Source organism: Rhinopithecus bieti, unplaced genomic scaffold (genome assembly GCF_001698545.2).
Source record: "Rhinopithecus bieti isolate Rb0 unplaced genomic scaffold, ASM169854v2 scaffold_17971, whole genome shotgun sequence".
Taxonomy (NCBI): domain Eukaryota; kingdom Metazoa; phylum Chordata; class Mammalia; order Primates; family Cercopithecidae; genus Rhinopithecus; species Rhinopithecus bieti.
In genome coordinates, this window is record NW_016809834.1 from 4079626 (window position 1) to 4104140 (window position 24515).

The 24515-nt window shown below is 34.7% G+C and overlaps 1 protein-coding gene across 1 annotated transcript in view; it reads right to left on the minus strand.

Moving 5' to 3' along the window:
• Positions 1 to 24515, minus strand: part of SOX5 (SRY-box transcription factor 5) — a 437995-nt gene that overhangs the window by 356640 nt on the left and 56840 nt on the right. Inside the window, 1 exon segment of the mRNA XM_017890553.1 lies at positions 23473 to 23704. Within this exon segment, the coding sequence (XP_017746042.1) occupies positions 23473 to 23704 (232 nt within the window).

A 24515-nucleotide genomic window follows, 5' to 3' on the forward strand; every position in this document is an offset into this window, starting at 1 on the left:
AAAAAAAAAAAAAAGAAAAGAAAAGAAAAGAAACACACAACAACAACAGAAACAAACAGAAAATAACCCAGGCATGGTGATACACACTTGCAGTCTCAGCTACTGAGGAGGCAGAGGTGTGAGAATCATCTGATCCCAGGAGGTCAAGGCTGCAGTCAGCCAAGATAGTGCCAATGTACTCCAGCCTGGGTGACAGGGTAAGACCTTGTCTCAAAAAAAAAAAAAAAAAAAAGAAAAGAAAAGAAAAGAAAAGAAAAGAAATAAATACAGTGCCATTGCTGACACCAAAATAAACCACTTGTTTGCATGTTTATAAACTTTTATTATAAAATATCAGTTTCTGTGTCTTCAGTGCCAAGTATATCATTCTCACCAATAGCTCAATTGTAATTTCTTTTTCATATACACTAAATGTCCATCCTATATCCTTCCTTAAATCAAACAGTCTCTATTATTTCTGCTTTAGATTATAGCATTTTCTTTTCTTTGCCACAAAGGATATATAAGAGACTACAGGTAAAGAATTGCTACCACTGTGGAAAGGGGTATATAAAGATCATGTAATGATTGTTTAAGAGATTCACAAAGCAGGTTTGAAAAGCCACATGTGGTTAACTGGTCATTGTGCTATAAATATTTACCTTCTTTTTAGATAAAAGTTTTTCCAATACTTTTGATTATAAAAAACTCACCAGATGGACTTTACTACTGAGTTACAGGTTTTCTGGTAAGAATACGGTTAACGGTGAGACTCCTTGCAGTGGGTTTTCTGAATAAAAAATATATTGAACAATAGGTACTTCAAAGATGGTGATCCACAGAAGTATATTCTCTTGTGTAATAAATCAAGGAATAAAAAAATAAGCATGAGAAAATGTATAAAGGCAAATCATACCAGAAAAAGGAAAGATGGGAATGATTTTTCTCTGGCCTAGAAACCTGAAGACAATTCATTTCCAGTAAGATTTAAAATGGCATTTCCTCATCTAAATTCTTAGGTAAACATTCTCATTAAAAATAAATTCTAATATTCATTTATTTATGTCTAATAAATTGACACTACAGCTATTCAAAGAGGAAGTAAATTCCGGTGCCATATTTTGTCCTTGGGTAGTCACTGCTGATTGCGGACTTGAGGCAGTCAAGTTTAGCGATGCACTATATGCAGACCACTGCAACCTTGTTGCTCTTAGAAATCTCTATAACTTTTGAGGGAAGCCCAATTATTCTGTTTTTAAAATTTCTCTAAAATGAAAGGAATGGGAAGAGAAAATGTAGTGAAAACATAATAGGTTTCATCCAGTAAAGACATCATGTAATAGAGAAATCGGAAATAATACAGGTAGCAACTTAAAAGAGAATTTAGCCCAAAGCTAGAGTTATAAGAAGAGGGAGAGAGTGAACAGATGATCCCAAGATGATGCAGCTCCTAAGATGAATTCCAAGAGGCACAAGAAAAGGTCAAGGATTCTATTGAATACAAATATACTCTCATGAAGGGGTATTTAAACCTGAACTGAGATTGGGGAAGTCCTGAGAGAAAGGATTAGTCTCATAAATCATGAAAAACTACTATAACAGATTCTACCTACAGCAAAGTCCTCGATGTCCTGTATCCATACTGTTTTCCAGCGCAAACCACTGAGTACCATAGAAGAAGGGGGAAAGGCAGTAGGAATATGTTGAGTGCATACTCACTTAGAGCTCAAAAGACCTCAGGCTTTATGTGGCCTATACGGACATTTTAGAACAGTGAGGAATTTAAGGATAGGTCTTCAACCTTCATTGTGTTTCCATTGTTCTCAAACAATGGCCCAAAGTTCTGACCACAGGACAGTGGATTTCTCTGTGCATCTTAAGACTGTGTGGTTTACGTAATGTCACACCTGTAACTAATAGTTGAGGATGAGTTTTATTCCTCTGTGGAAGTAAAAACAATCTTATAAGAAAGCAGGAAGTTTTTCTTCAGTAATCATGAAGTGAAACCTTTTGATATAAAAACAGTAACACATAAAGAGGCATTATGAAGAGAAACTGTATATTAAATTTGCTTTAAAAAATCAAAGATTAAAGAGAAAACTATTTGTTTGTATCATTAGGAAAGTTGGCTACTGAAAGGTTTTCATAAGAATACCCAAGGACTTCAGGAGATCATTTTAAGTTCCATAATTCTGGCCAAATAACCCCACTGTTTTTTTCCTGATTAAAATGTGTTATATATAATTCTGCAAAAAATCCTCACTGTTTTTTCTTCAGTAAAAAAGTTTCATTGTTTTTTCTTCATAGAAAGGAAGGAAGAAAGGACGGGGAAAAAGAGGAAGCAAAGGAAGGAGAGAAGGAAAAAAAAGGAGGAGGAAGAGAGGAAAGAAGGCAGGAAGAAACCTGATAAAATAGTATCAAATCAAAGTAGTGATAGTGAGCAAGTCTGAATTACCACTGACTTTAAAGAGAACCAGAGAATTTTACCATTAAGTTTGAAGCAATGCTAGGTTGAGATTATACTGCTATCACTCTATTAACTACTTACAAGAACTGTTTAAGCAGTGGATGCTGAATTTTATCAAAGACCTTTTTGAGAATTTTCATAGAATATTTCCCCTTCAGCCAGTGAGAATATAAACCAGAAGTCGGCAAAGACTTTCTGTAAAAGGTAATGTAGAAAATATTTCAGACTTTACAGGCTATTGGGCCTCTATTGGAAATACTATAGCAAAAAAGCAGCTATAGATACTAAGTAAATGAATTAGTGTGACTCTGTTCAATAGAACTCTATTCACAAATTTACAAGTAGTGGGCCAGATTTTCCAGCAAGTTGTAGTTTGTTGACCCCTATGATAGATTATGTTAATATATATTTCTTTGTATAAACTTTCCTGGCATTCCCTAAACTAACTCTTTTTAGGCATGGTCTATTAAAAGTATAGTAAAAGGCACTGATAACTTCCTCATCACAGTGAACAGGCAACCTACAGAATGGGAGAAAATTTTTGCAATCTATCCATCTGCCAAAGGGCTAATATCCAGAATCCAAAAGGAACTTAACACAAAATTTACAAGAAAAAAAACAACCCCCATCAAAAGGTGGTGGAAGGATCAAACAGACACTTCTCAAAAGAAAAGATATTTATGTTGGCCAACAAACATATGAAAAAAAAGCTTTACCAATACTGGTAATTAGAGAAAATGCAAATCAAAACCACAAATGGAAATACCAATGGTCCACACCAGTTAGAATGGCCGATCATTAAAAAGTCAGGAAACAGGCAGATGCGGAGAGGATGTGGAAGAAATAGGAAGGCTTTACACTGTTGGTGGGAGTGTTAAATTAGTTCAACCCATTGGTGGAAGACAGTGTTGGGTGAGTTCCTCAAGGATCTAGAACCAGAAATACCATTTGACCCCCCGCAATCCCATTACTGGGTATGTATACCTAAGGATTATAAATCATTCTGACTAATAAAGACACATAACACTTATGTTTATTGCAGCACGTTCACAATAAGCAAAGACTTGGAACCAAACGCAAATGCCCCATCATGATAGACTCAGGATAAAAGAAAATGTGCACATATACACATGGAAAACCATGCAGCCAATAAAAAACGATGAGTTAATGTGCCTTTGCAGGGACATGGATGAAGGCTGGAAACAATCATTCTCAGCAAACTAACACAGAAGCAGAAAACCAAACACCCCGTGTCCTCACTCGTAAGTGGGAATTAAACAATGAGAACACATGGACACAGGGAGGGGAACATCACACACTGGGACCTTTTGGGGGTCAGGTGCAAGGGGAGGGATAGCATTAGGAAAAATACCTAATATAGATGACAGGTTGATGAGCACAGCATACCATTATGGCACGTGTATGCCTATGTAACAAACCTGCACTTTCTGCACATGTATCCCAGAATTTAAAGTATAATAAAAAAAAAGAAAATAAAACTTTCTCTAATTTTATTTAGAATTTTTGCATCTCTATTCAAAGTGTTAAAGGACTTATTTTTTCTTTTCTTTTCCTTTTTTTTTGGAGGAGAGTTTGGTATTGCAGTTATGCTAATTGTGGAAAAGTTTAAATTTATTTTTGTGCTCTGGAAACAGCCTTATTCAGAGTGGAAATTCTCTGTTCTTTAAAAGTTGAAAATACCTGCATAGTTACAGTTGCCATTTTTGGAGATTATTCTTTGAATTTAAAAAAAATTGTTCATGAGTCCAGTCTGTTTATGTTTCCTCATTTCTCTGTATGTAGTCCTATGAAATCATACAATTCATCAAGATTCTCAACCTTATTAATAAATAGCTTTATGTAGCCCCATTTGCCAGTGTGAGTTCAATGTGATATTACTTCCTGGTAATTTATTTAATAAGAGATATATTAAAGTAAAGATGTAAAATTAAAGGTGGAAAACATGCAAGATTAAACTGAATAACAGAACTGACTTCTCAAAATCTTCAATATTCCATATGGAGTGTGAATACAAAAAATTGGGATATACTATGAATTGCTTTCTAAATTGATTTCACTATATAACCTTCTTCTTGGACATTATATGAAATGTGTATTCTTTGGAACAAAATTTTGAAAATGCTAGTATATGCTATAATAATTTATCATATCTCCACAACTACAATCACTTCTAATTTTGTGCATTTGTGTTTTCATGTATTAGTATAGAAAAAAGTTTATCTAGTTTTCTCCCAGTTCATTAATTTATTTTCTTATGCTTTTCAGGTTCTGGGTTATGACTCTACTGAGGTAGTTTTATTATATTTTTTCTGCTTCTAAAGTTAAATACTTAATTCTTTTATCCCATTTATTCTATTTAATAATGAATGCATCTAAAGTTATCAGTATTAGAACTCTGATCATTTCACATGAGTTTTGGCATATACTCTTCATGCTGTTATTTTTAAAGCATGTAATGAATCTTGATTCTTATTTTAAACACAAGATCACTTAGTAGTATAGTTTCTTAAAAGCTTTCAAGTGATCAGACATATAATAGATCAACCTTATTAACTATTTATCAAATCCTCCACATCTTGGTGTTCTGCCTCATCCATTTGTCAAAGAGAAACAGATAATTCAAAATATTTCTGTATAATTTGTTTCTGTCAACACCTCATATTTCTAACATTTTTTTTCTTTTCTAGACTTCAATATACTCAAGTACCTTTTCCTTTATGTAGTTTACTTAGTGTATAAATGTTTATGACGTTTTATCTCTATATAACAACAAAAATATCTGTTCCAGGAATTTCATTCAACTTGGTCTGATAAATAATAATGCTACCTCTGCTTTCTGTCTATGGATGCCTATTACATTTTTACCTTTCTTTTACTTTTAACATTTCCATGTTATTTTCTTTTGTCTTTTTTAATGAGCATGAAACTAGAACAAATCCAGAAAATATTAATCTTTTAAAATACATTTATCCATTTAGTGTGAGTATGGACAGCTGTTTTATTACATTAAGCTATATATATAAGTTTATCTGTTTATATTTTTTATTCTCCTTTCCTTAAAATTTCTGCTTTGTTAGTAGAAAATACTACATCATACTGACTTTCCAAATATTAAAGAACTCCTCAAAAACAATCTCTAATATTAAAATATTCCATTTATTGCAGGAATCCAATCCTAGGATAAGACTCTCTATCATTCCATGTCTCAGGTATCTGTGTCTCCCCGCCCCTGAAGTCACTCTTTCTAGCTCTGAGTTAGGAGATAGTAGTGAAGTTTGCCAGAACCTTCTCCTGCACTTTTTGACATGTTGCTACTTCATGAAATATAAAATTTTGTGTGTCCTTTATGGCTTCCCATATCAAATACAATATTTATTTGAAAGAAATCCTTTCATGTTTTAATATGAGTGTTCACAATGCTCACTAAATATATTTATTAAATAAATAAGAATTTGAAATGAGGAATAAGGAAAAGCTTAATGTTTCTGATAACACCATATCAACTTACCTCTAAGTCCTGAACTTAACTAAAAGAATTAATTCCGTGCTAGAAATAATTAAATGTAGGAGGTAGTGGCTACTTAGTGACTCTTTATTTTAATTAAAAGAGTTGCTAATATATCTAATCTGATGAAAAAAAAAACTAGAAAAGAAGAAATTAACAGGAAGAAAAAGGAGGAAAATACTAATTTAAATAATCACTCTTTAAAATTAGTTCCCAATAATACATAGCATAGAAAGGCAACTTGGCAAGGTGTTTTTAATTTTCTTTTCTTTGAAATAATGCCATGTGTATGAACATAAGCAAATACTGAACATAAGCTAACTGCTTTGACATTAAAAATCCTGTATTAGTTAAGCAGCATGGTACCAGGGCATCATAGGACAGATGTAACTATTGAGGCCAATCTTAAATTAATGTATGTTTTCTTTTTCACAGTCTCACAACATGCAGACTTGGGAAAAAGGTGGGAAGGAGACAGTGAGTAGGAGAAAGCAACTTATCAAGAAAAATGGAAAAAAATACATTGCACTTGTTTCATATACCTCACAAGCTAAATAGTCTTTTTGTATCTCTAGATTCAGGGCCTTGAATCCAGGGCACTGGAGAACTGAACCTCACTCGTATTCTAGAATTATAGTGAGTCTATGGCTCAAAAAGTGGGTTAAAAAGATGCTACAGGAATAGTTTTAAGTGGTCAAGAGCAGTAGGTGGACTGTAGGACTAATTCCAGCATGGCAGCCTTGTAAAAAGTCTCCAAGGCAAGCTAAGTGAATATATTTCATGATAACAAAATAAACAGGATCACAGCTGTGACTGTAAGTCAGCTGCCAGATATATAGCCCCAGTGTGAGGATGCACCACAGCAACACCTAAGAAAGAATTAAGCTCTAGAGGAGCAATCATCTATTTCAATTGCTCAGGCCCCTTAAAGAATATGATCAAAGCTGTGGACACTCTCCCAAGAACAATATGTAAGTGCATATATCACACAGTTTCAGGGGGTTCACAGGTTTCAAAAAGCTCATCCTTCAACCCTTAAAGTGATTTAACACCTAGGTTAAGAACCCTTAACTTTAGAGGTTAGTGAGGAAGCAGTTCGGTCTTGAGCTGAAGACATAAGTGAATGGACACCCATATTACGGTATTATGAAGCTTTAATTTACCCCTTCCTTTGACTCAAATTCCAATAGCACTTACTGAGTGAAGAAAATTACATATTGGATTTTGATTGTTTTATCAACATTTTAACATAGGAGAAAGAAAAACATAGGAGAAAGAATTCTTACTATATTTCCTATGTGTAGATTACAGAAAATACAAGAAGGGAATACCTGCATCCTGAAGAGGGGTGAGAAATTAATCTCAACTTTCTCTCTCTGTCTCTCTCATTCCCTCTCTCTCTATCTCCCCTTTTAATAACCAAGTAAAAATAATACAGGGAATGAAGTAGCACCTGGTAAACTGTAGGGAAAAGCAATAACCCGGTTACCTCTATATAAGGCACAACCCCCTTCCTAGTTCTCTTGGACTATCCCCCTACCTGACCAGTGGGAGGGAACAAGTATGTCATCTTGCTTTCCCCTGTAGAGATCATCACCAAGCAAATCTTATGGAAAGTAAAGAAATGAATGCTTACACAAATGAATAGACTAACCGTAGAATAACAGTAAGATTAAAATGAAATGTTCACAAATATATTCTTAATTCTGATATATAAAGATAACATTTTTAGAACACTGACTAAAATCATTTTTTCTACCCAAAGTGGCCATTTGATCTAACTGAAACCTATCTATTGTCTCTTTGATATAATTTTTTTTTCTATAATTATTTAAACATAGCTACTGTCTAACCCCAAAATGCTTTAAGCCTATAGAGGGGTGGGGAAAGGGAGACAGTGTCTTAAATACCACCTATCTTCTAGGCAGCAATTTCCCCAGATGAAGAGGTCACCACTGTTTAACAGTGTGCTGCCATGTTAATTTAGTATGACAAGATAAAGCAGTAATCTCAGCTCCTGGAGGCTGTAAACCGCCTGCTATCCAGGGACATGCTCAAGTCGATTTGCACTGTATATCACTTTATACAATTGCCATGACAAAGCCCCCTGAATTCTCACATGTAAATCTCTCTATCCTTCTCTTCCTTTGGCCCCCTCTTTTTCTCTTTCATTCCCTTGCAATTTCTTTCTCTTTGCTTCATCACGTACAGGTAGACCACATCCACTCAGCACTAATCTCTGAAAACTTAATGCTCTGCCTGTGACAAGGGACATACAATACACACCCCTCTCACAAACAGTCTGTCAAGTCCCCCAATTTAAGAGAAGATGTTCAGGGACTTAGATAATCCATTGATCCCACTTGAATCGGCTTTTATATTTCAATCTGTCGTGTTAAGTTGTCAAGGGGAACGATTAAACTGATGTTTCATGATTTGAGATTTACTTTCCTAGGAAAGATAGTTTTCAAAGCTTCTCTTACTAAGTAAGTTCTGCTTAAAGATTATCCCTAAGAAAGCTGGTGTATTCCTACCGGTATAAATCTAGTAATAAAACAATACAGCATTTTAGATGAGGACATTTTGGAGATATTCAGGGTTATAAACCTAAGAATGTAAAACTGAATAAAATTTGGATTTTTAAAAGTGTCATCTGTGTAGTTCTCTCTGCATGAAGCAAAAACATCATATGTAAAAGGGAGGAAAACATGTGTCTATCTATGTAAAACAAAATAATTATAGAATCACTGAAAAGGACATAGTGAAGAGGGAAGAATTTATATGATAGGAAATAAAAAGATCACATGAAGCACATTAAGAAAGTGACAAGTCAAGGTTTTACCCTCCCCACCAAAAATGGCAGAGATATATATTTAATCATCAAGAACTAGTGGTTGAAGATATACACGTCCTCGGTAGGTATGTCAATTTGAAAGGCAACATGTCAGATTTCTAACAGGTGAGCTGTTATATTATAAACATCCACATGTATTGTGCCTTTCTCCTATATCATATCCTTTTTAACATCATTTTAAGCCCCTCTTGCTGGTAACACAGAAGCAAGATTAAAGGCCTAAAAAGCAATAAACACAATGATAACAAATGAAGGACTGAATCCTTCACAGTACCTCTAAAATCCCTGAATGAAAAGGAATTTTAAGTGAAATGAAATATTTACAAAGTAAGCGGATATACTAAAAAAAAAAAAAAACCACAGTAATAAACACAAACCCCTGAACCATGTCCTAAAAGAATTTCATCATATAGCCTTTAGAATGTTCATGCAAGAAAATTAAGCAATTTTAAAATATATTATATTCCAAAATTTTGTTTGGTATTATGTTATTGTGTTGATATTGTTATTTTTCTCTTGTAAACGGTTTGGAGAAGTATAGCATATGAAGCTACAGAAGAATGATTCGATTTATCAGAGTGAGTTGCAGAGCAACTGGGCTGAAAGGATTACAAGGGTGATGGAAAGGGAGTTCACACTAACTGAAACTCACTACATAAAAGTACTATGTTAGGTGATTATCTCATTTAATGATTATATCAGCTGCTTATGCATTAAATATCATTATTTTAAGATTTAAATAAGGAAAATTACAATTAAAGTGTCTTGTGAGCACAGGCTTTGGAGACATTCATGAATTCATCCATTAAACTATCTTGAAATACTTGCTGTGTGTCAGCCACTGTGCCAGATTCTAAAGATAATGATAAACAGACAAACATGTTATCCCAATAGAACCACAGAGCTTTCTACTTTAAATGAGTTTGCATCTCATGTTTAAGGTGAATTACATTCGAGGATATTGACAGACCTTCCCAGTAAGACTACTGAATCACTTAAAATGGGGAGTCACGTGAGTCATATTCCTTTCGGTTATTAAAAGGAAAACATGACTATTGGAAACCTACAAGAAAATACAGTCTTTTGTTCTGATAAATAATTGTAATTAGTAAAAAGAGACAAACTATGTAAGAACTGTATCATCTATTCAGTGCTTGCTATGTGCCAGGCATGGTGCAAAGCCATTTGTGAAAATTCTGAAAATATGAAAATTTCTGAGAATTTTCATATGGAGAGGTTCTCATCACTATGACCATTTTAATATGAGAAAACAAAGGCACAGGGATCCCGCAAAACTTAGACAAGACCACACACCTTGCATGATTTGGAACCTAAGCAGTTTAAGGGCAAGCTTAGGCTCTATACCGCTTCATTATACATCTCATAATCTTCTCAAAACATGGTTTTTGACTTGGTTTAGGCAGACATTGTTGTGGTGGTTTTAGTGGAAGTGGTTGCTATTGCTGACTATCCTTAACAGCATTAAGCAAAATATTGTCTGCAAATAAACAATATTTTTAAGAACTGAATCTGTTACAAATATTTGACTGAGAGATAATATCTCAGATTGAATAAATTATCTTTCAGTGACAAGAGACTGAGATTTCTACAGTATTTGATTCTCATTTCAAACGTTTTTTTTTTTTTTTCTTTAGCTTAAGGTTTTCTTATAGGTGACTTAAGTTCATAAGCATTGAAGCCAGCTGACATTTCATACAACATACTCCTAGATCACAGAACTTAAACATTTCTCTAGGCACTTGTTTAACTAACAACTGACAATTACTGAGTACCTGCAGAGGCCAGCAACAGAACGTTTTATGTGTCTTGACTTCTTTAAACACTGTACGCACCTTCTAGGTTAGATACTATTTTTATCGCTACCATTTTACAGATGGCAAAAATAAGGGAAAACCACTTCCATAATTTGCCAAATGCAATACAGGTTTCAAACAGACCTTGGAATTTACCCAGTAATTTTGTCACTCAGGGTCATGTGCTTAACTACTACCCTTTGCCAATTCTCTTATAGCCAGAACACAAATTAATAAATTAATACTAATTATTACATGAAAGGTTTAACAAGTAGCGCTTTAGAATCTCATATGTTACCCAATAGCCTATTATTCTAAAAACAGTCAAATTCCTGGCCCATTTAAAGCAGCTAAAAAGATTTAAAAAAACTAAGTTTTCCATAATGGTTGAACTAGTTTACAATCCCACCAACAGTGTAAAAGTGTTCCTATTTCTCCATTATGGAAAACAGTATGGCGATTCCTCAAGGATCTAGAACTAGAAGTACCATATGACCCAGCCATCCCATTACTGGGTATATACCCAAAGGATTATAAATCATGCTGCTATAAAGACACATGCACATGTATGTTCACTGCGGCAGTATTCACAATAGCAAAGACTTGGAATCAACCCAAATGTCCATCAGTGACAAACTGGATTAAGAAAATGTGGCACATATATACCATGGAATACTATGCAGCCATAAAAAAGGATGAGTTTGTGTCCTTTGTAGGGACATGGATGCAGCTGGAAACCATCGTTCTAAGCAAACTATCACAAGATCAGAAAACCAAACACCACATGCTCTCACTCATAGGTGGGAACTGAACAATGAGATCACCTGGACTTGGGAAGGGGAACATCACACACCGGGGCCTATTATGGGGAGGGGCGGGGGGGGGAGGGATTGCATTGGGAGTTATACCTGATGTAAAACCAGCTGATGTAGATGACAGTTGATGGGTGCTGACGAGTTCGTGGGTGCAGCCAACACCAACGATGGCACAAGTATTAGGGCATATGTAACGAAACCCTGCACGTTAATGCACATGTACCCTAGAAGCTTAAAGTATAATAATAAAAAAAAAAAAAAAAAAAAGAAAAAAAACACAAAAGTTAACGCTAAAGTTAGGGAAGAAAGATAAAATATCAAGTAAAGATTTGTTCTAGCCATGGGCCAGCTCCCCAACCACCAAGAATTGCGAGAGAGCTGTTCAAGTATTTAGTTATGGGCCGGGCCGCGGTGGGCTCAAGCCTGTAATCCCAGCAGGCTATATGGGAGGCGCGAGACGGTGGATGCACCGAGGTCAGGAGATCTAGGACGATCTGGCTAACACGGTGAAACCGGACCGTCTCTACAAAAAAAAAAAAAAAAAAAAAAAAAAAAAAAAAAAAATTATAGTCCGCGGCCCCGAGTGGCGGGCGCGCTGTATCCCAGCTACTCAGGAGGTCTGAGGCAGGAGAATGCGGCATAAACCTACCCGGGAGGGCGGAGGCTTGCAGTGGAGCGAGATCGACCGCCACTCGCACTCCCCCAGCCTGAGCGACAGAGCGAAACTACCGTCCAAAAAAAAAAAAAAAAGAAAAGTTATTTATTCTGATAAAATATTTTTAAAAAGATTTTAACATTTATATAAGTGCAGAAACTGAGCAGAGTTATTAAGTGTTTGGGTTCTAAAACCATGAACCCAAACTGTATCATTTATTTATTAGATAAGTCATTTTAACTATGAATGTTTTCCATCTGTAAATTGGGTATAACTCTAGTTGCTGAACTCACTGGGTTAACATAGGATTGGCTGAGATAATCAATGTAGGGTGGCTGGTACCCAGAAAACATTGAAATATTATGCATTGCTATTAATTATTAGATATCTTATTCTAAGGAGCACTGACTGAAGTCTTCCATATTTGAGTTGCACCTATCAGACTGAAGATTGGCTATAAGATATATTCAACAAAGCTTTCAACGTTGCTTTCTATGTTCTACTGATGACCCTGGGGAAATCAGAATCTCAGATACACAAGCATGTTCTCCAGCTTCCATGTCCCTAGTGGTGCAAAGCATGCCAGCCACTGTCACAAGGCCTGAAGATGAATACTGATAACAGCCTAGCAATCTCTCCTACTCCAGAATGTGTGTTTACACAGAGGGAAAGGTCTAGTAGTGGCTGGAGAGGTGGTTACAAAGCTTTGTACAGTAAGTGTAATGCTAAAATTAATGTAACTTATTTTTCTTATACTAACAATAGGTTTCGAATTTTCACGTGGTACCTAGTTTCTATTTTTTACATAAATTTATAAAGCCATATTTGGAGCTATTACCCCTATCATCTTTTTCATATCCTATCTCCATTTTAATGTTTTTATTAACCCTTTGAATATCACTTTGTAGTTTAGGGATATCAACAAACAAGATTCATTGTTTTATCTCAAGACAGGCTGGATTTTTAAGAGCTAAGAAGAGACACTGAAGTAAACACTGCTTCTCTATATAATGATAACATTGTTTGCCCTGCTGCCACGGAAGCAGCCTTGACTAAATAAGACACAAAATCTAGTCACTTGTGTTCATTTCCTTTATCACGTGATGTCAGTGTCACAGAGCTGGCCAAGGCTGCTCTCCTTATATCACACCTCATCTGCTCACATGGATCATTCCTAAAAAATGGTCTATGGGAAAATTTTAAAAAGCATTTTGCACACAAAGGAGATGTGTAACCAAATGGGCCATTTACAATTGTCACCTTAAGTTAGCGTTACATTTATTTCCCATTTCAGACACCAAAGAATGTTCCCCCATTCTCTCTAGTAAAATACAGGAAAAAAAAAAAAAATGTGCTTTCTCAAGACAAGAAATAGGAAGAAATGGCAAAAAAAAAAAAAAAAAAAAAAAAAGATTAAAATGGGTAAGTATACTAAAATTCTATCATGAATTGAGTTTTAATGCCAGCTTTAATGCCAGTACAAATTATTAGTATCTCAGGCTTGTGAAAGAAGGAAAGGGTTTAAATACACTGAATGCTTTTAATTTACCTAATGTATCACCAATGGTGCTCCAAGCATTTTTAGTTCTGATTGCATTCCTTAAGAATCATTTTTTCTTGAAAATGCTCCCACTCATCATTCTGTGAGATTTTCTTTACTATTGAATCATTTTAATATTTCTAATTTATCATCTCCAAGTATTTGTCCTTGTATATACTATTAAGAGTAAGCCATACAAATATATTATTGTCAAAATATGTGAAAAAAGAAAATCCAATACTATACTCCCTTATATTATTTTTAAGACTTGACTTTCTTAAGATCCAAATGAAGTGTTAATGGTTGTATTTTTAAAATAGGTTGTTATACAAAGATCCCTTTTTAAGTACAATAGGTAGTTGAATCTAACTGATGTGGCCAAGAAGAAATATGGTGTAAGCATTATTTGATACATTTGAGTTCCCATGGACAAATGAGTTACCACGTGTTACAGATTTCACTCTAGTTTCTAGAAATCAGGCACCAACACTGCAAGAATTTTTTTTTTCTCTTTTGGATTCTGTTAGGTGGCTGTCATTTGAAAGTGCAATAAAAAATAATGACAAATGCACTGGTATTATCACTTATATTAAGTCTACACAGTGACACTAACGTTAAGATTACTTTCTAATTTTATAAATGATCTCCTTCCCTATTTCTTAAACTTTTTACTAATCTCTATAAAATCTCAAAATTAAAAAAGAAATAAATTTGAAGAAAAAAAGATTTTAGTTAAATCAAAAACTGATTGGAAACAGTGACACATGCTGTCAAATAACTTGAAGTGAAAGTTAGTAACAGGCACATAAAGAACACCAGTATCTGCTAAAGCGTAAGTTCACAGATACTTGGATTTACTTAGGTAAGATTTCGAAACAAACTTTGGGAAACAATACAGGGTTTCAAGAGTTGTTTAGCTAAGTAGGGGCACTGAAAATAAAACTACCATTTATTATCAACACTGGATCACCAAAGAGAAGTAAAATAATACAATGTCAGAATAAATTGAATATACCACATAGTTTTGTGAAGAACTCACTACATAGTTTCTGTTACTAAAAACAAGTTAAAACTTAATCATAAAACAACAGATCTTTATTAATCATACGCAGTAAGAGAAACCTAGACTGACTGCAGGAAGGTCTGGCAAAGCCCCAAGAGGCAACATATAAGAGGAAGGAAGTATATATCAGGGCACAATGGTGCTGATTCTCCTACCCTGTCTTCCTTTCCAATAATGGCTCTATTGAGATTCACAAGAAGATCCATTAAGAATGTTTTCTGATAGAGGCAAATTGAAAGAAAGAGGAAAAAGAGAAGCAAAGGAGGAAAATAATCAAAGGAAAGATGAAGAATTGAAAACAAAATATCTATAATAAAGTGGGATTGCAAAGAAACTTCTAATTATTTTTAACTTCTAAATATAAGTAATCCTTTCTTAATGCATGTCTGAGAATAACAAATGAGATAAAGATGACCACCTATCCATGCCACAAAATCAAGATCAGCATTCATGCAAGTCTACAGCATTGCTTCTTAGCGTCCTTGCTATTTCCAGTATCCCAGCCAAGTATTTCATCATTCTCTCCACTGCATTCAAGGTGGTCACCCAGATAAAGAAAGGAAACATTCAAAACTTCAATATCTAAAGTAGTTGTTTTTATCCCTGTTAACATGAGGTGCATATTTTCCTAACTTTTCTACATTTTACATTAAAAGCTTCGTAGTATATTTTCTGGTCAATTTTTTCCCTTTTTTTTAACATTCTTTTTTATTTTTCCTGAGTTACTTCTGTTGGAAAAGAAATCTGTATGGCAAAAGCAAAACTATATTCCAGTACAAAGTAAAGACCATGAATTAATGGTAATTGGTCCAGTGTGGTGTGTGTGTTTGTGTGTGTGTGTATGTGTGTGTGTGTATCTATCTATCTATCTATCTATCTATCTATCTATCTATCTATCTATCTATCTAGATGTCAAGTAATTATTTTCAGTGGAAACAATTTCGACTTAATTTATTTTGATCGCCACAAATGAGAAACTTTTCAACTGTGAGGCTCCTGTATCAGGGTTCTAATATTTTATATTACATTACAGTGATTTTGTGCTTCTCTTACCTTCATACTACATACACACAAAAAAACTACATGAGGGAAGATATTAGTTTTTATTCATTTCTATACCTCCACTGATAACTATTCATTGTATATATTTGAGTTGAATCTTTCTGCAGCACTTCCTATTAAATGAAAGTCATTAGATTCCATTAGATCAAATCTTTTCAAGCTAACACATTTCCCCCCTATTACCACGGCATTGGAAGCACTTGCCTGTTCCCCTACCCCCTGTCACTGCATTACACTGTGTGGGGATAATAGTAGACATTCATTAAGTGTCCTGAACTATCTCACAACTCCCATAGCACTTTTTTTTTTTCATGTGAGAGAATACTCATTAATTTCTCAAGGTCCAGTTAACTTTACTCTCAACAGAAGTACTTCAAATACTGTGGACATCATATGAACGAATCAAAGTTTTCTCAATTTAACATTTGACTCCTTCTCCCACCACTGGATTGAATGGAATTGTATAGCAATAGGACAAAATGATCTATTGCACAACTTATCCAGTGGCTTTGATGGACCCCAACTGATTGTTTTTCACACATCCCCATTCCTGCTAGCCCTGGGGGTAATTTCCCAAAACAATGCAAGTATAATGATTGAACCACTTACACTTAAACACAAGCCTGGGATTATATCTAGATAAACAGTTTCATGTGGTATTTTGTGACAACATTTACAGAATATTGTTTGTAACAATGTAATTTCATTGTATGATAAACATCAATTTACCATAAAAAACAAATACACGCTTGTCAGCATTTTTACCTTGTTTCAATTGAATTAGCCTTGTTCAGATAAGCAAGACTATCTCTTACAGAAACAACAGTTTATAGATAAACTGTGTGAAATCGGGTATGTGTGTGTAGAATTATACAGCCTACTATCATAATTTTATACTGCCACACTGCACATATGGCTTCCGAGCTTACTTTATCTGAATGTTTCTGAATCTATTCTCCATGCTATTAAACTGAGCACATTCCACATCGTTCAAAAGTAATTACACTTTTGTCTAGAGTATAGGAGAATGCTCTCCCTAAACAATGAAATTCTCATTATTAGAACTGGCACAATAACCACACTGGTTTAACAACAATATGCATTATGGCATCACAATAACTTATGCTAAGTTCGATGTACAAAGGTAACCAGAAATTTTAAAGCTTATAAAAAGCACCAGATAAAAATAGAAATCTTTACCATACCGTAATTAAGGCCCTATTCTGTGACTTATTTTTAAGTAACACATGCATTTTTCTCTTTTCCTTGTTAAATTTTCTGAACAGTATTATACGCATAACACCATCCTAGTCAAACATTGAAAACGCATAACTAACTGTTAGATTGTAAGCAAAATTTATATAAAGAGTATTTCAAGACATAGCTATAATACAGCAATTAAAATTATTTTGGGTAAATAAAGCATCCCAGGAGCTGCCAGTGAGCCTGAGCAAGTAAAAGCCTCTCTATCATGTGCACTGAATGAATTCTTTCAGTGTTTAGGGTTGGATTTCATATGTTGGAGACTTGCTATAATGTTATACTTAGGATCTCAGGTATATTTCCAAACTTTCCAGAAGATCAATGTAAAAAGATACTTTTTTCTTCTTTTGATGGACTTCAGGAAGAAAACTGACTCACGGTAAATGTTGCTTTATGATAATCAGTGTATGTGTAGTGTTTAAGCATATTAACATTAAGATATATGACAAAGTCAAACTAAGAGATTATATATTCAGAGTTCTTTAACAATTCCAAGAAAATGTCATCAGTATAAATAAAAATTAGATTCTAATAACACATTTTCAAATCCAATAGATCTTTATACGTGAAAAAATACACACACACAGTATTTATTTCATAATAAAATTCAGCTACCTCTAGAATGAAAAACCTAAATTATTTTTTAAAATAAAAATATTGGCCGGGCATGGTGATTCATGCCTGTAATCCCAGCAGTTTGGAGGCCAAGGTGAGCGGATTACCTGAGGTCAGGAGTTTGAGATCACCCTGGCCAACATGGCAAAACCCCATCTCTACTAAAAATACAAAAATTAGTTGGGCGTGGTGGCAGGTGCCTGTAATCCTGGCGACTCACAAGGCTTAGGCCAGAGAATCACTTGAATGTGGGAGGCGGAAGTTGCAGTGAGCCGAGATAGTGCCACTGCACTCCAGCCTAGGCAACAAGAGCGGAACTCCATCTCAGTAATAATAATAATAATAATAATGGACAATAATAATAATAATAATTACACTGTTCACGCAACACACCAGTATTTTAAGGAATCAAAAGAGAATTCGGCTAAGATAAAATGTGCTTTTTATTTAAATAATGACAACTGATTATTCAACAACCACAGGTGGTCAAGACTTTCATTTCACATCACATTTGACACTGGAACAACAACCTAACCAACAGAAGTAGCATACAACCAGACAGAAAACGAGCACCAAAATGGCCACCATAGAGTTACTGCAGCTGCTTCTGATATTGCTACCTGATTTCTCTTCAGAGGTACTCTATTCCTTTCTGGTGCCCACAAATTCTCATATCGATTGACATGAGGACGCACTCTGAAGAGTCCTTTCCGTCATCAAATAAATCAATCTATATCCAAACTATTATTAAAAGTGACCCCAAAATTACAGTGATTCTTGCTTGTCTCTAAAATTTTGAAGCAACGGCCTCCAAAGTCAAGTTGGAAAAAAAAAAAAAAAAAAAGAAAAGAAAATAAAGGAGACCATTGGAGATTTAACTACCAATAAGAATAAAGCTCAGGACTGCCTTTTCACTAATGTCAGAATCAGACTTTCACATTGCTTTCAACTTTGTGAAGATTATATGAGAATCAAATGTTGCTCTTAATTGCTTGGCAAGATTATGAAAGCTTCAGAGAAGGAATCAACCAAATCAGTCTTTTTCATAGACTTATAACAATGTCTCAATCTTACCTTGATTAGAAATCTGACAATATTTTATGAATATATGTATAAGTATATAGTGTGCTTAAGAAAGCTCATCTGTAGTACACTCTGAACACTGAGTGAAATATTCCAGGAATAAATGAACTTTAAGTATTTATACCACTTACAGTTGTTTGGAAGTCGCTCTTAGGCATTTAGTTTGTTTCTCCAGAACACTGAGGCAATAAACACAATTTCAGAAAGGAAGAATTACATCTTTATCTGACTCAGTTTTAAACCTTAACATTTGCATAACCTGAAACTGAACAAAGCATCCTAATTCCTCCAAGTCTTTACATGGGAATAGCAATTAAGTGTACAAAACTTCTATCTCAAGAACTCTTTCCAACTTAAGTTTTATACTGAAAGCACTTCTGCATAACTTCAAGCCAGCATTACAGGGATTACTCAACAGTTGTATTTTGTCTCTAACCTATTCAGGCAATACAAAATATATACCTCCCAGCATCTCTCTTCTTTATTTAAGAATGGAGTATTAATGTCACACACAAATGCACAATGAAAAACTGTCTTCTTTTTTTTTTCCCTAAATTGAACTCTGTGATATAAAGACTATAAGCATTCTCTGTTTTCAAAGATATGGAATAGAAAAAAAGAGAGAATGTATTTCCTTACTGAAATAAAAGAACCTATTTTGTGAATATGACAAAGGCCTGGTAGCCAGAATAAAAAGAGAAATTATTTATATTGAAGAATACTGCAAATATATTCAATAGTTTTGATACATGAGTAAAATAAATCTTAATCAGTTTAATAATTTGAATATATCATGACTTTCTGTTTTCTGGATATATTATACATTAGTAGATTCTACTTTAGTTCTACAATTGCTAGAAAATGAAATCACTATTAATTGCTGTCCTTAACTACTCTGCCTAAAACATATTTACTCATCCATGTAAACTCACTTAGTCAATAATCATAAATTGAATATCTAGTATATGTTAGATCCCAGAAACATAAATATACATATATATGACTATGCCCTCAAAAAGGAATACAGCATATAGAAAGGCAGATATGTCAATAAATAAATTATAAAGTAGATCATGAGAAAATATATAAATAATTCTCATGGATGAAATAATAATGCAGTAACCATTTTGCCTTGGGAGGTCAGTAAAAGCATCTAAGAAAAAGCAATTTTTTGAACCGAGTCTTGTGGGAGGAAACATAATTCACCAGGAAGGTAACATATGAAAATAGAGAGTTTTCCAAGTAGAAAGAATAAAACTGTGCCATTCAAAGGCCATCTGGTATGTTCATGAACATGTGTGAAAAGCTTGGCATCACCAGGGCATTGTGTCCATAGTAGGATGTGTTAATAGAAGACACTGAAGCCACAGTTTGATGCTAGTCTACAGAGATTTTTCTTTTGCTAAGAAAAGGTGTTTTGGACTAAATTCTATGTGCAACAGGGCACACGTTAGTTTCAAAAGTGATGTAAACAATCCAAGTCATTTATCAGGAAAACAAGTCTTGTGGAAGTTGAAAGTAAGTTTGGAAAGAGGTTGAATGTTTGAGACCATATAGGTAACTCTTCCAACTATCTACTCAAGACAGAAAAAAACAGCTGGAATCAAGAAACATGTGCAGCAGAGCAGAAACAAATTTGGAAACTAATTAAAAATATAAGAGAAAAGTATAAGTGCTGATGTCACTAAAACAATCATTTGTATCCAAACTGTACTAACTTCTAGAATAACAGATCTTAACCTTTTAGGTTACAGATCTACTTAAGAATCCAATGGAAACCACAGTGCTACTCTGATATGCTCACATATAGAAAAATTCTCAACTTTTTTTAAGAAGATCTATAGACCCCAGTTAAGAAATTGTGCTTTAGAGCCCAGGAGTTCGAGGCTACAGTGAGCACCACTGCATTATAGCCTGCGTAAACCTGTCTCTTAAAAAAATAAAAAATTAAAGAGAACTTCTGCATTAGATGAAGTTCATCAAGGAAAGAAGTCTGCATCTTACTCAAATCTATTTCCATAGTGTCTCGCATAAAACATGGTACAGCATAGGCAGTTCATCATTTTTTAGTTAGACTGAATTCTCCATTAAAAATGCAATGGTTTTGGCCAGGTGTGGTGGCTCAGTCCTGTAATCCTAGCACTTTGGGAGGCCGAGGCGGGTGGATCACGAGGTCAACAGATCAAGACCATCCTGGCCAACATGGTGAAACCCTGTCTCTACTAAAAATATAAAAATTAGCTGGGCTTGGTGGCAGGTGCCTGTAAGCCCAGCTACTTGAGGGAGGCTGAGGCAGGAGAATTGCTTAAACCTGGGAGGTGGAGATTGCAGTGAGCTGAGATCACGCCACTGCACTCCAGCCTGGCCACAGGGCGAGACTGTCTCGAAATAAAGAAAAAAAAAAGGAATGATTTCATTTGTATTAACTATCTGCATCACAGCATCCCCTCATGAAACTACATTATGCATCAATTTAATATACTTTCCTCATACCCATCCTTGAGTATACTTAAAATCATCTTCCCTTTATCTTTTTGGTATTCTTCTAGTCATAATTATCTATATTCATCTCTTCAAATGTATATATTTGTGTTTATGGTACTATCACACTATTCCCAATTAGATATTTTCTGAAAGAGGACAGTGATGAAAGCATTAAACGTGAAAAAGGCACAAGGAGTGATGTCATGCCAAATGGAATGTCTGACTTCCTTACCCTACTGACCTGTGTACTACCCATTTTCCCCTTTCCCTAGTTTAATCTTTATAAGAGGAAGATAAAAAGTTTGGTCATTGTACATAACTTATGTAAGTTCATAGTAAAAAGGAGAGGGAGGAATGAAGCGCAGTAAGATTTAACTTGCAAAGACATAGATAATCAGAATATAAAATATGCCTGTGCTCTTGTGAAGAAGCAGCATGCATAATGTTTGTAAGCATGGACTCCAAAGACAGACTGCTTGGTTAAACCCTGGTCCTTCCATGAATTAGCTGATCTGAACAAGTTATTTAACCTCTCTTTGCCTCAGTTTTCTTATCTGTAAAACAGAATTAATAATAATATCTCACTCAATTACTGTGAAAGTTAAATGAGTTATTACACCATCAAGAAATGCTAAAAACACCACTTCTATATGTCTGACATATGAGTTAGCTAAAACATTACTATTATTATTATTGAGATGGAGTCTCGCTCTGTCACCAGGCTCGAGTGTAGCGGTGCGATCTCTGCTTACTGCAGCCTCCGCCTCCTGGGTTCAAGCGATTCTCCTGCCTCAACTTCCTGCGTAGCTGGGATTACAGGCACGTGTCACCATGCCCAGCTAATCCTTGTATTTTAGTAGAGATGGGGTTTCATTATTTTGGCCAACTAGTTTTGAACTCCTGACCTCAAGTGACCTACTCGCCTTGGCCTCCCAAAGTGCTGGGATTACAGGTGTCAGCCACCAGGCCCAGCCTAAAACTTTATATTTGGTGGAAAAATCATGGCATTGTCAAATGCCCAAAGAAATCTTGACCTATGAGACTGAAATGTTGAATGGGAATATTTAAATCTAATATGAAAATCAAAGTATTGATCTATTACACAGCTCTCAGAAGATATCTGATCCTTCTTCTTGATTTAATTCCACATGCAATAATTCAAAATCACGAACAAGTGGACATATTTCAGTTCTAAGTATATTTATGACAGGCAATAATTTCCTGGAGGAAAAATAAAGATTTAGCAGAATCAGAGCTGTCTTTAAAGGTATAAGAATGTAAGATAAAATATATTTTTGTTGGTGTAATTCAGGTTCAAATTAACAACACTAACATCCGTAAAGTAGAAAAGGTGGAGTGGTCACAAAAATGCGACATCCACCCAAGAAGCCATGTTGAAAAGGTGAGGATGCCTCTAACGGTAGGTAAGGGCCCTGCCACCTCCTTAACATTACGATTCTATGTATTTAAGTTGCTAAGAAGGACCACAATGACTTATTTGTGTTTGTGTGTGCTGTTTAAGCTGCAGCCAGAGATGCTATGCTAGCTTCTTTCCTCTCATCCACAAAGTCCTGGTTTCCTAATTTTCTACAGTGATCCAGACCCCAGGATAAGAGATCAGAGGATTTACCCAGAGTTGCATATTCCAGAATAGGATGCAAAAAAAAAAAAAAAAAAAAATTAGTGAATTAACAAAACAACAGTGTGAATAGGCCTGAGTTAGAAATTAGTGTAGTCATATTAGAAAACTATACTCTCTATGAAATATATTCTTCTATGAAATTCCAAGTACTGTTAAGGAATATTATAGAATCCAATCTTGGCAAAGCAACAAATATTAAAACACTGATTTATCATGGTGGAAATGTTCAATCTATGTTCATTGTAACTCTATCAGAAAAAAAAAGAAACAACTTTTATTAAAAAAACGATGACACCAAATTTTCAGGCTGAATAATTTTAAATATCTTACTTTAACATTATTTTTATATTTTGTATGTTTTTTTCTCTCTGATTAAATTGTAAGTGTCTCAAATGCAAGAAGTCTTGAAAAATACAAAAGAAACAGAAAACAGCGTATCTTATGCTGCTTACTGGAACAAATTTAAAGAATTCTAAGATGCCAGGGGTGAATCTTGTGCATGGCTTATTAAGTAGATGTTAATTATAAAGCAAAGGACTGAGGCCAAACTATTAGAGGAGTAGACTTGTCAAAAAGTGAGTGTAGGCACAATAAACCATGAGAAACCTACCATTGTATTGTGCTGAGAAGTGGGAGTCCTATGGCCACAAGTCTCTTGCGTCAGCAGAGAAACTGGCTGAAATTCCTCAGAGTGAGGCTTGTTGGGAAAACTCACATGCAAGGGAAGGTGAAAGGCTGGGAGCCCGTCACTCTCCTCTTCTTCCACTTTCTGTCTGCTTGTCACCATGGCTACCTCTCCATCTGCTTCCCCATACGGAGAGGCTGGTCGCTTGGAAGACATCCTGGAAGGAACAAAAGAGGAGAAAATAATGAAACCTCCACATAAATCCTTAATGCCGTCATTGTGTGGTTAGGGGCCATTGTAACAGAAATGCCTTTTTGTGCTAGCAGAGAGCAGGAAACCATCCAAATACCACTGCAAAGCACACACAATCAGAAACAATGGCCAAGCAGGTAGCAACAGAACAGTGCTTGTTTGTTGTGAGAATAATACACTAATATAGCACTCTCTTGTATTCTGGCTTCTTAAACAAGAGAATTCACCTAAGAACACTGCATAATGAAAGACCATTCCATTTTAGAGGAAAGAAAAATACCCATCTAGTTTTACACTCTGATAGACCTTATTGAAGACAGAACATCTATGAATAGCAAATACTGTTGGCATTTTTAAAGAAGAGAAATAACTAAGATTTCTTTCATCAAAAAATAGACTCAATATAAAAATGATTGCCATTAAAACAAATTTGCATTTTATTGAAAGTAAGATTATTGTAAAATGTGGAAATATTGGTTATAAGCTAAACTCAGAGCAACTGACAAAGTTTAATATTTGTTTAAAGCTTATTAAGGATTTAATAAATTTTAAAATCACTGTTAATCTTAAAACATTTGAGAATTTTCTTTCTCTCATCTCTCCAAATTACCCAATTTGGGCATTTAGTTATAATAACAAAGTTGCAAGGTAGTAAAAGAAAAGGTGAGAATATTCAAATATTTCAATTCTATTTTCACAACTCCATGAATGATTTAGATGTGAATAATTCTGGCCTATTTATCCTTAGGATACTTAAATAAAATAAAAAAAAAAAA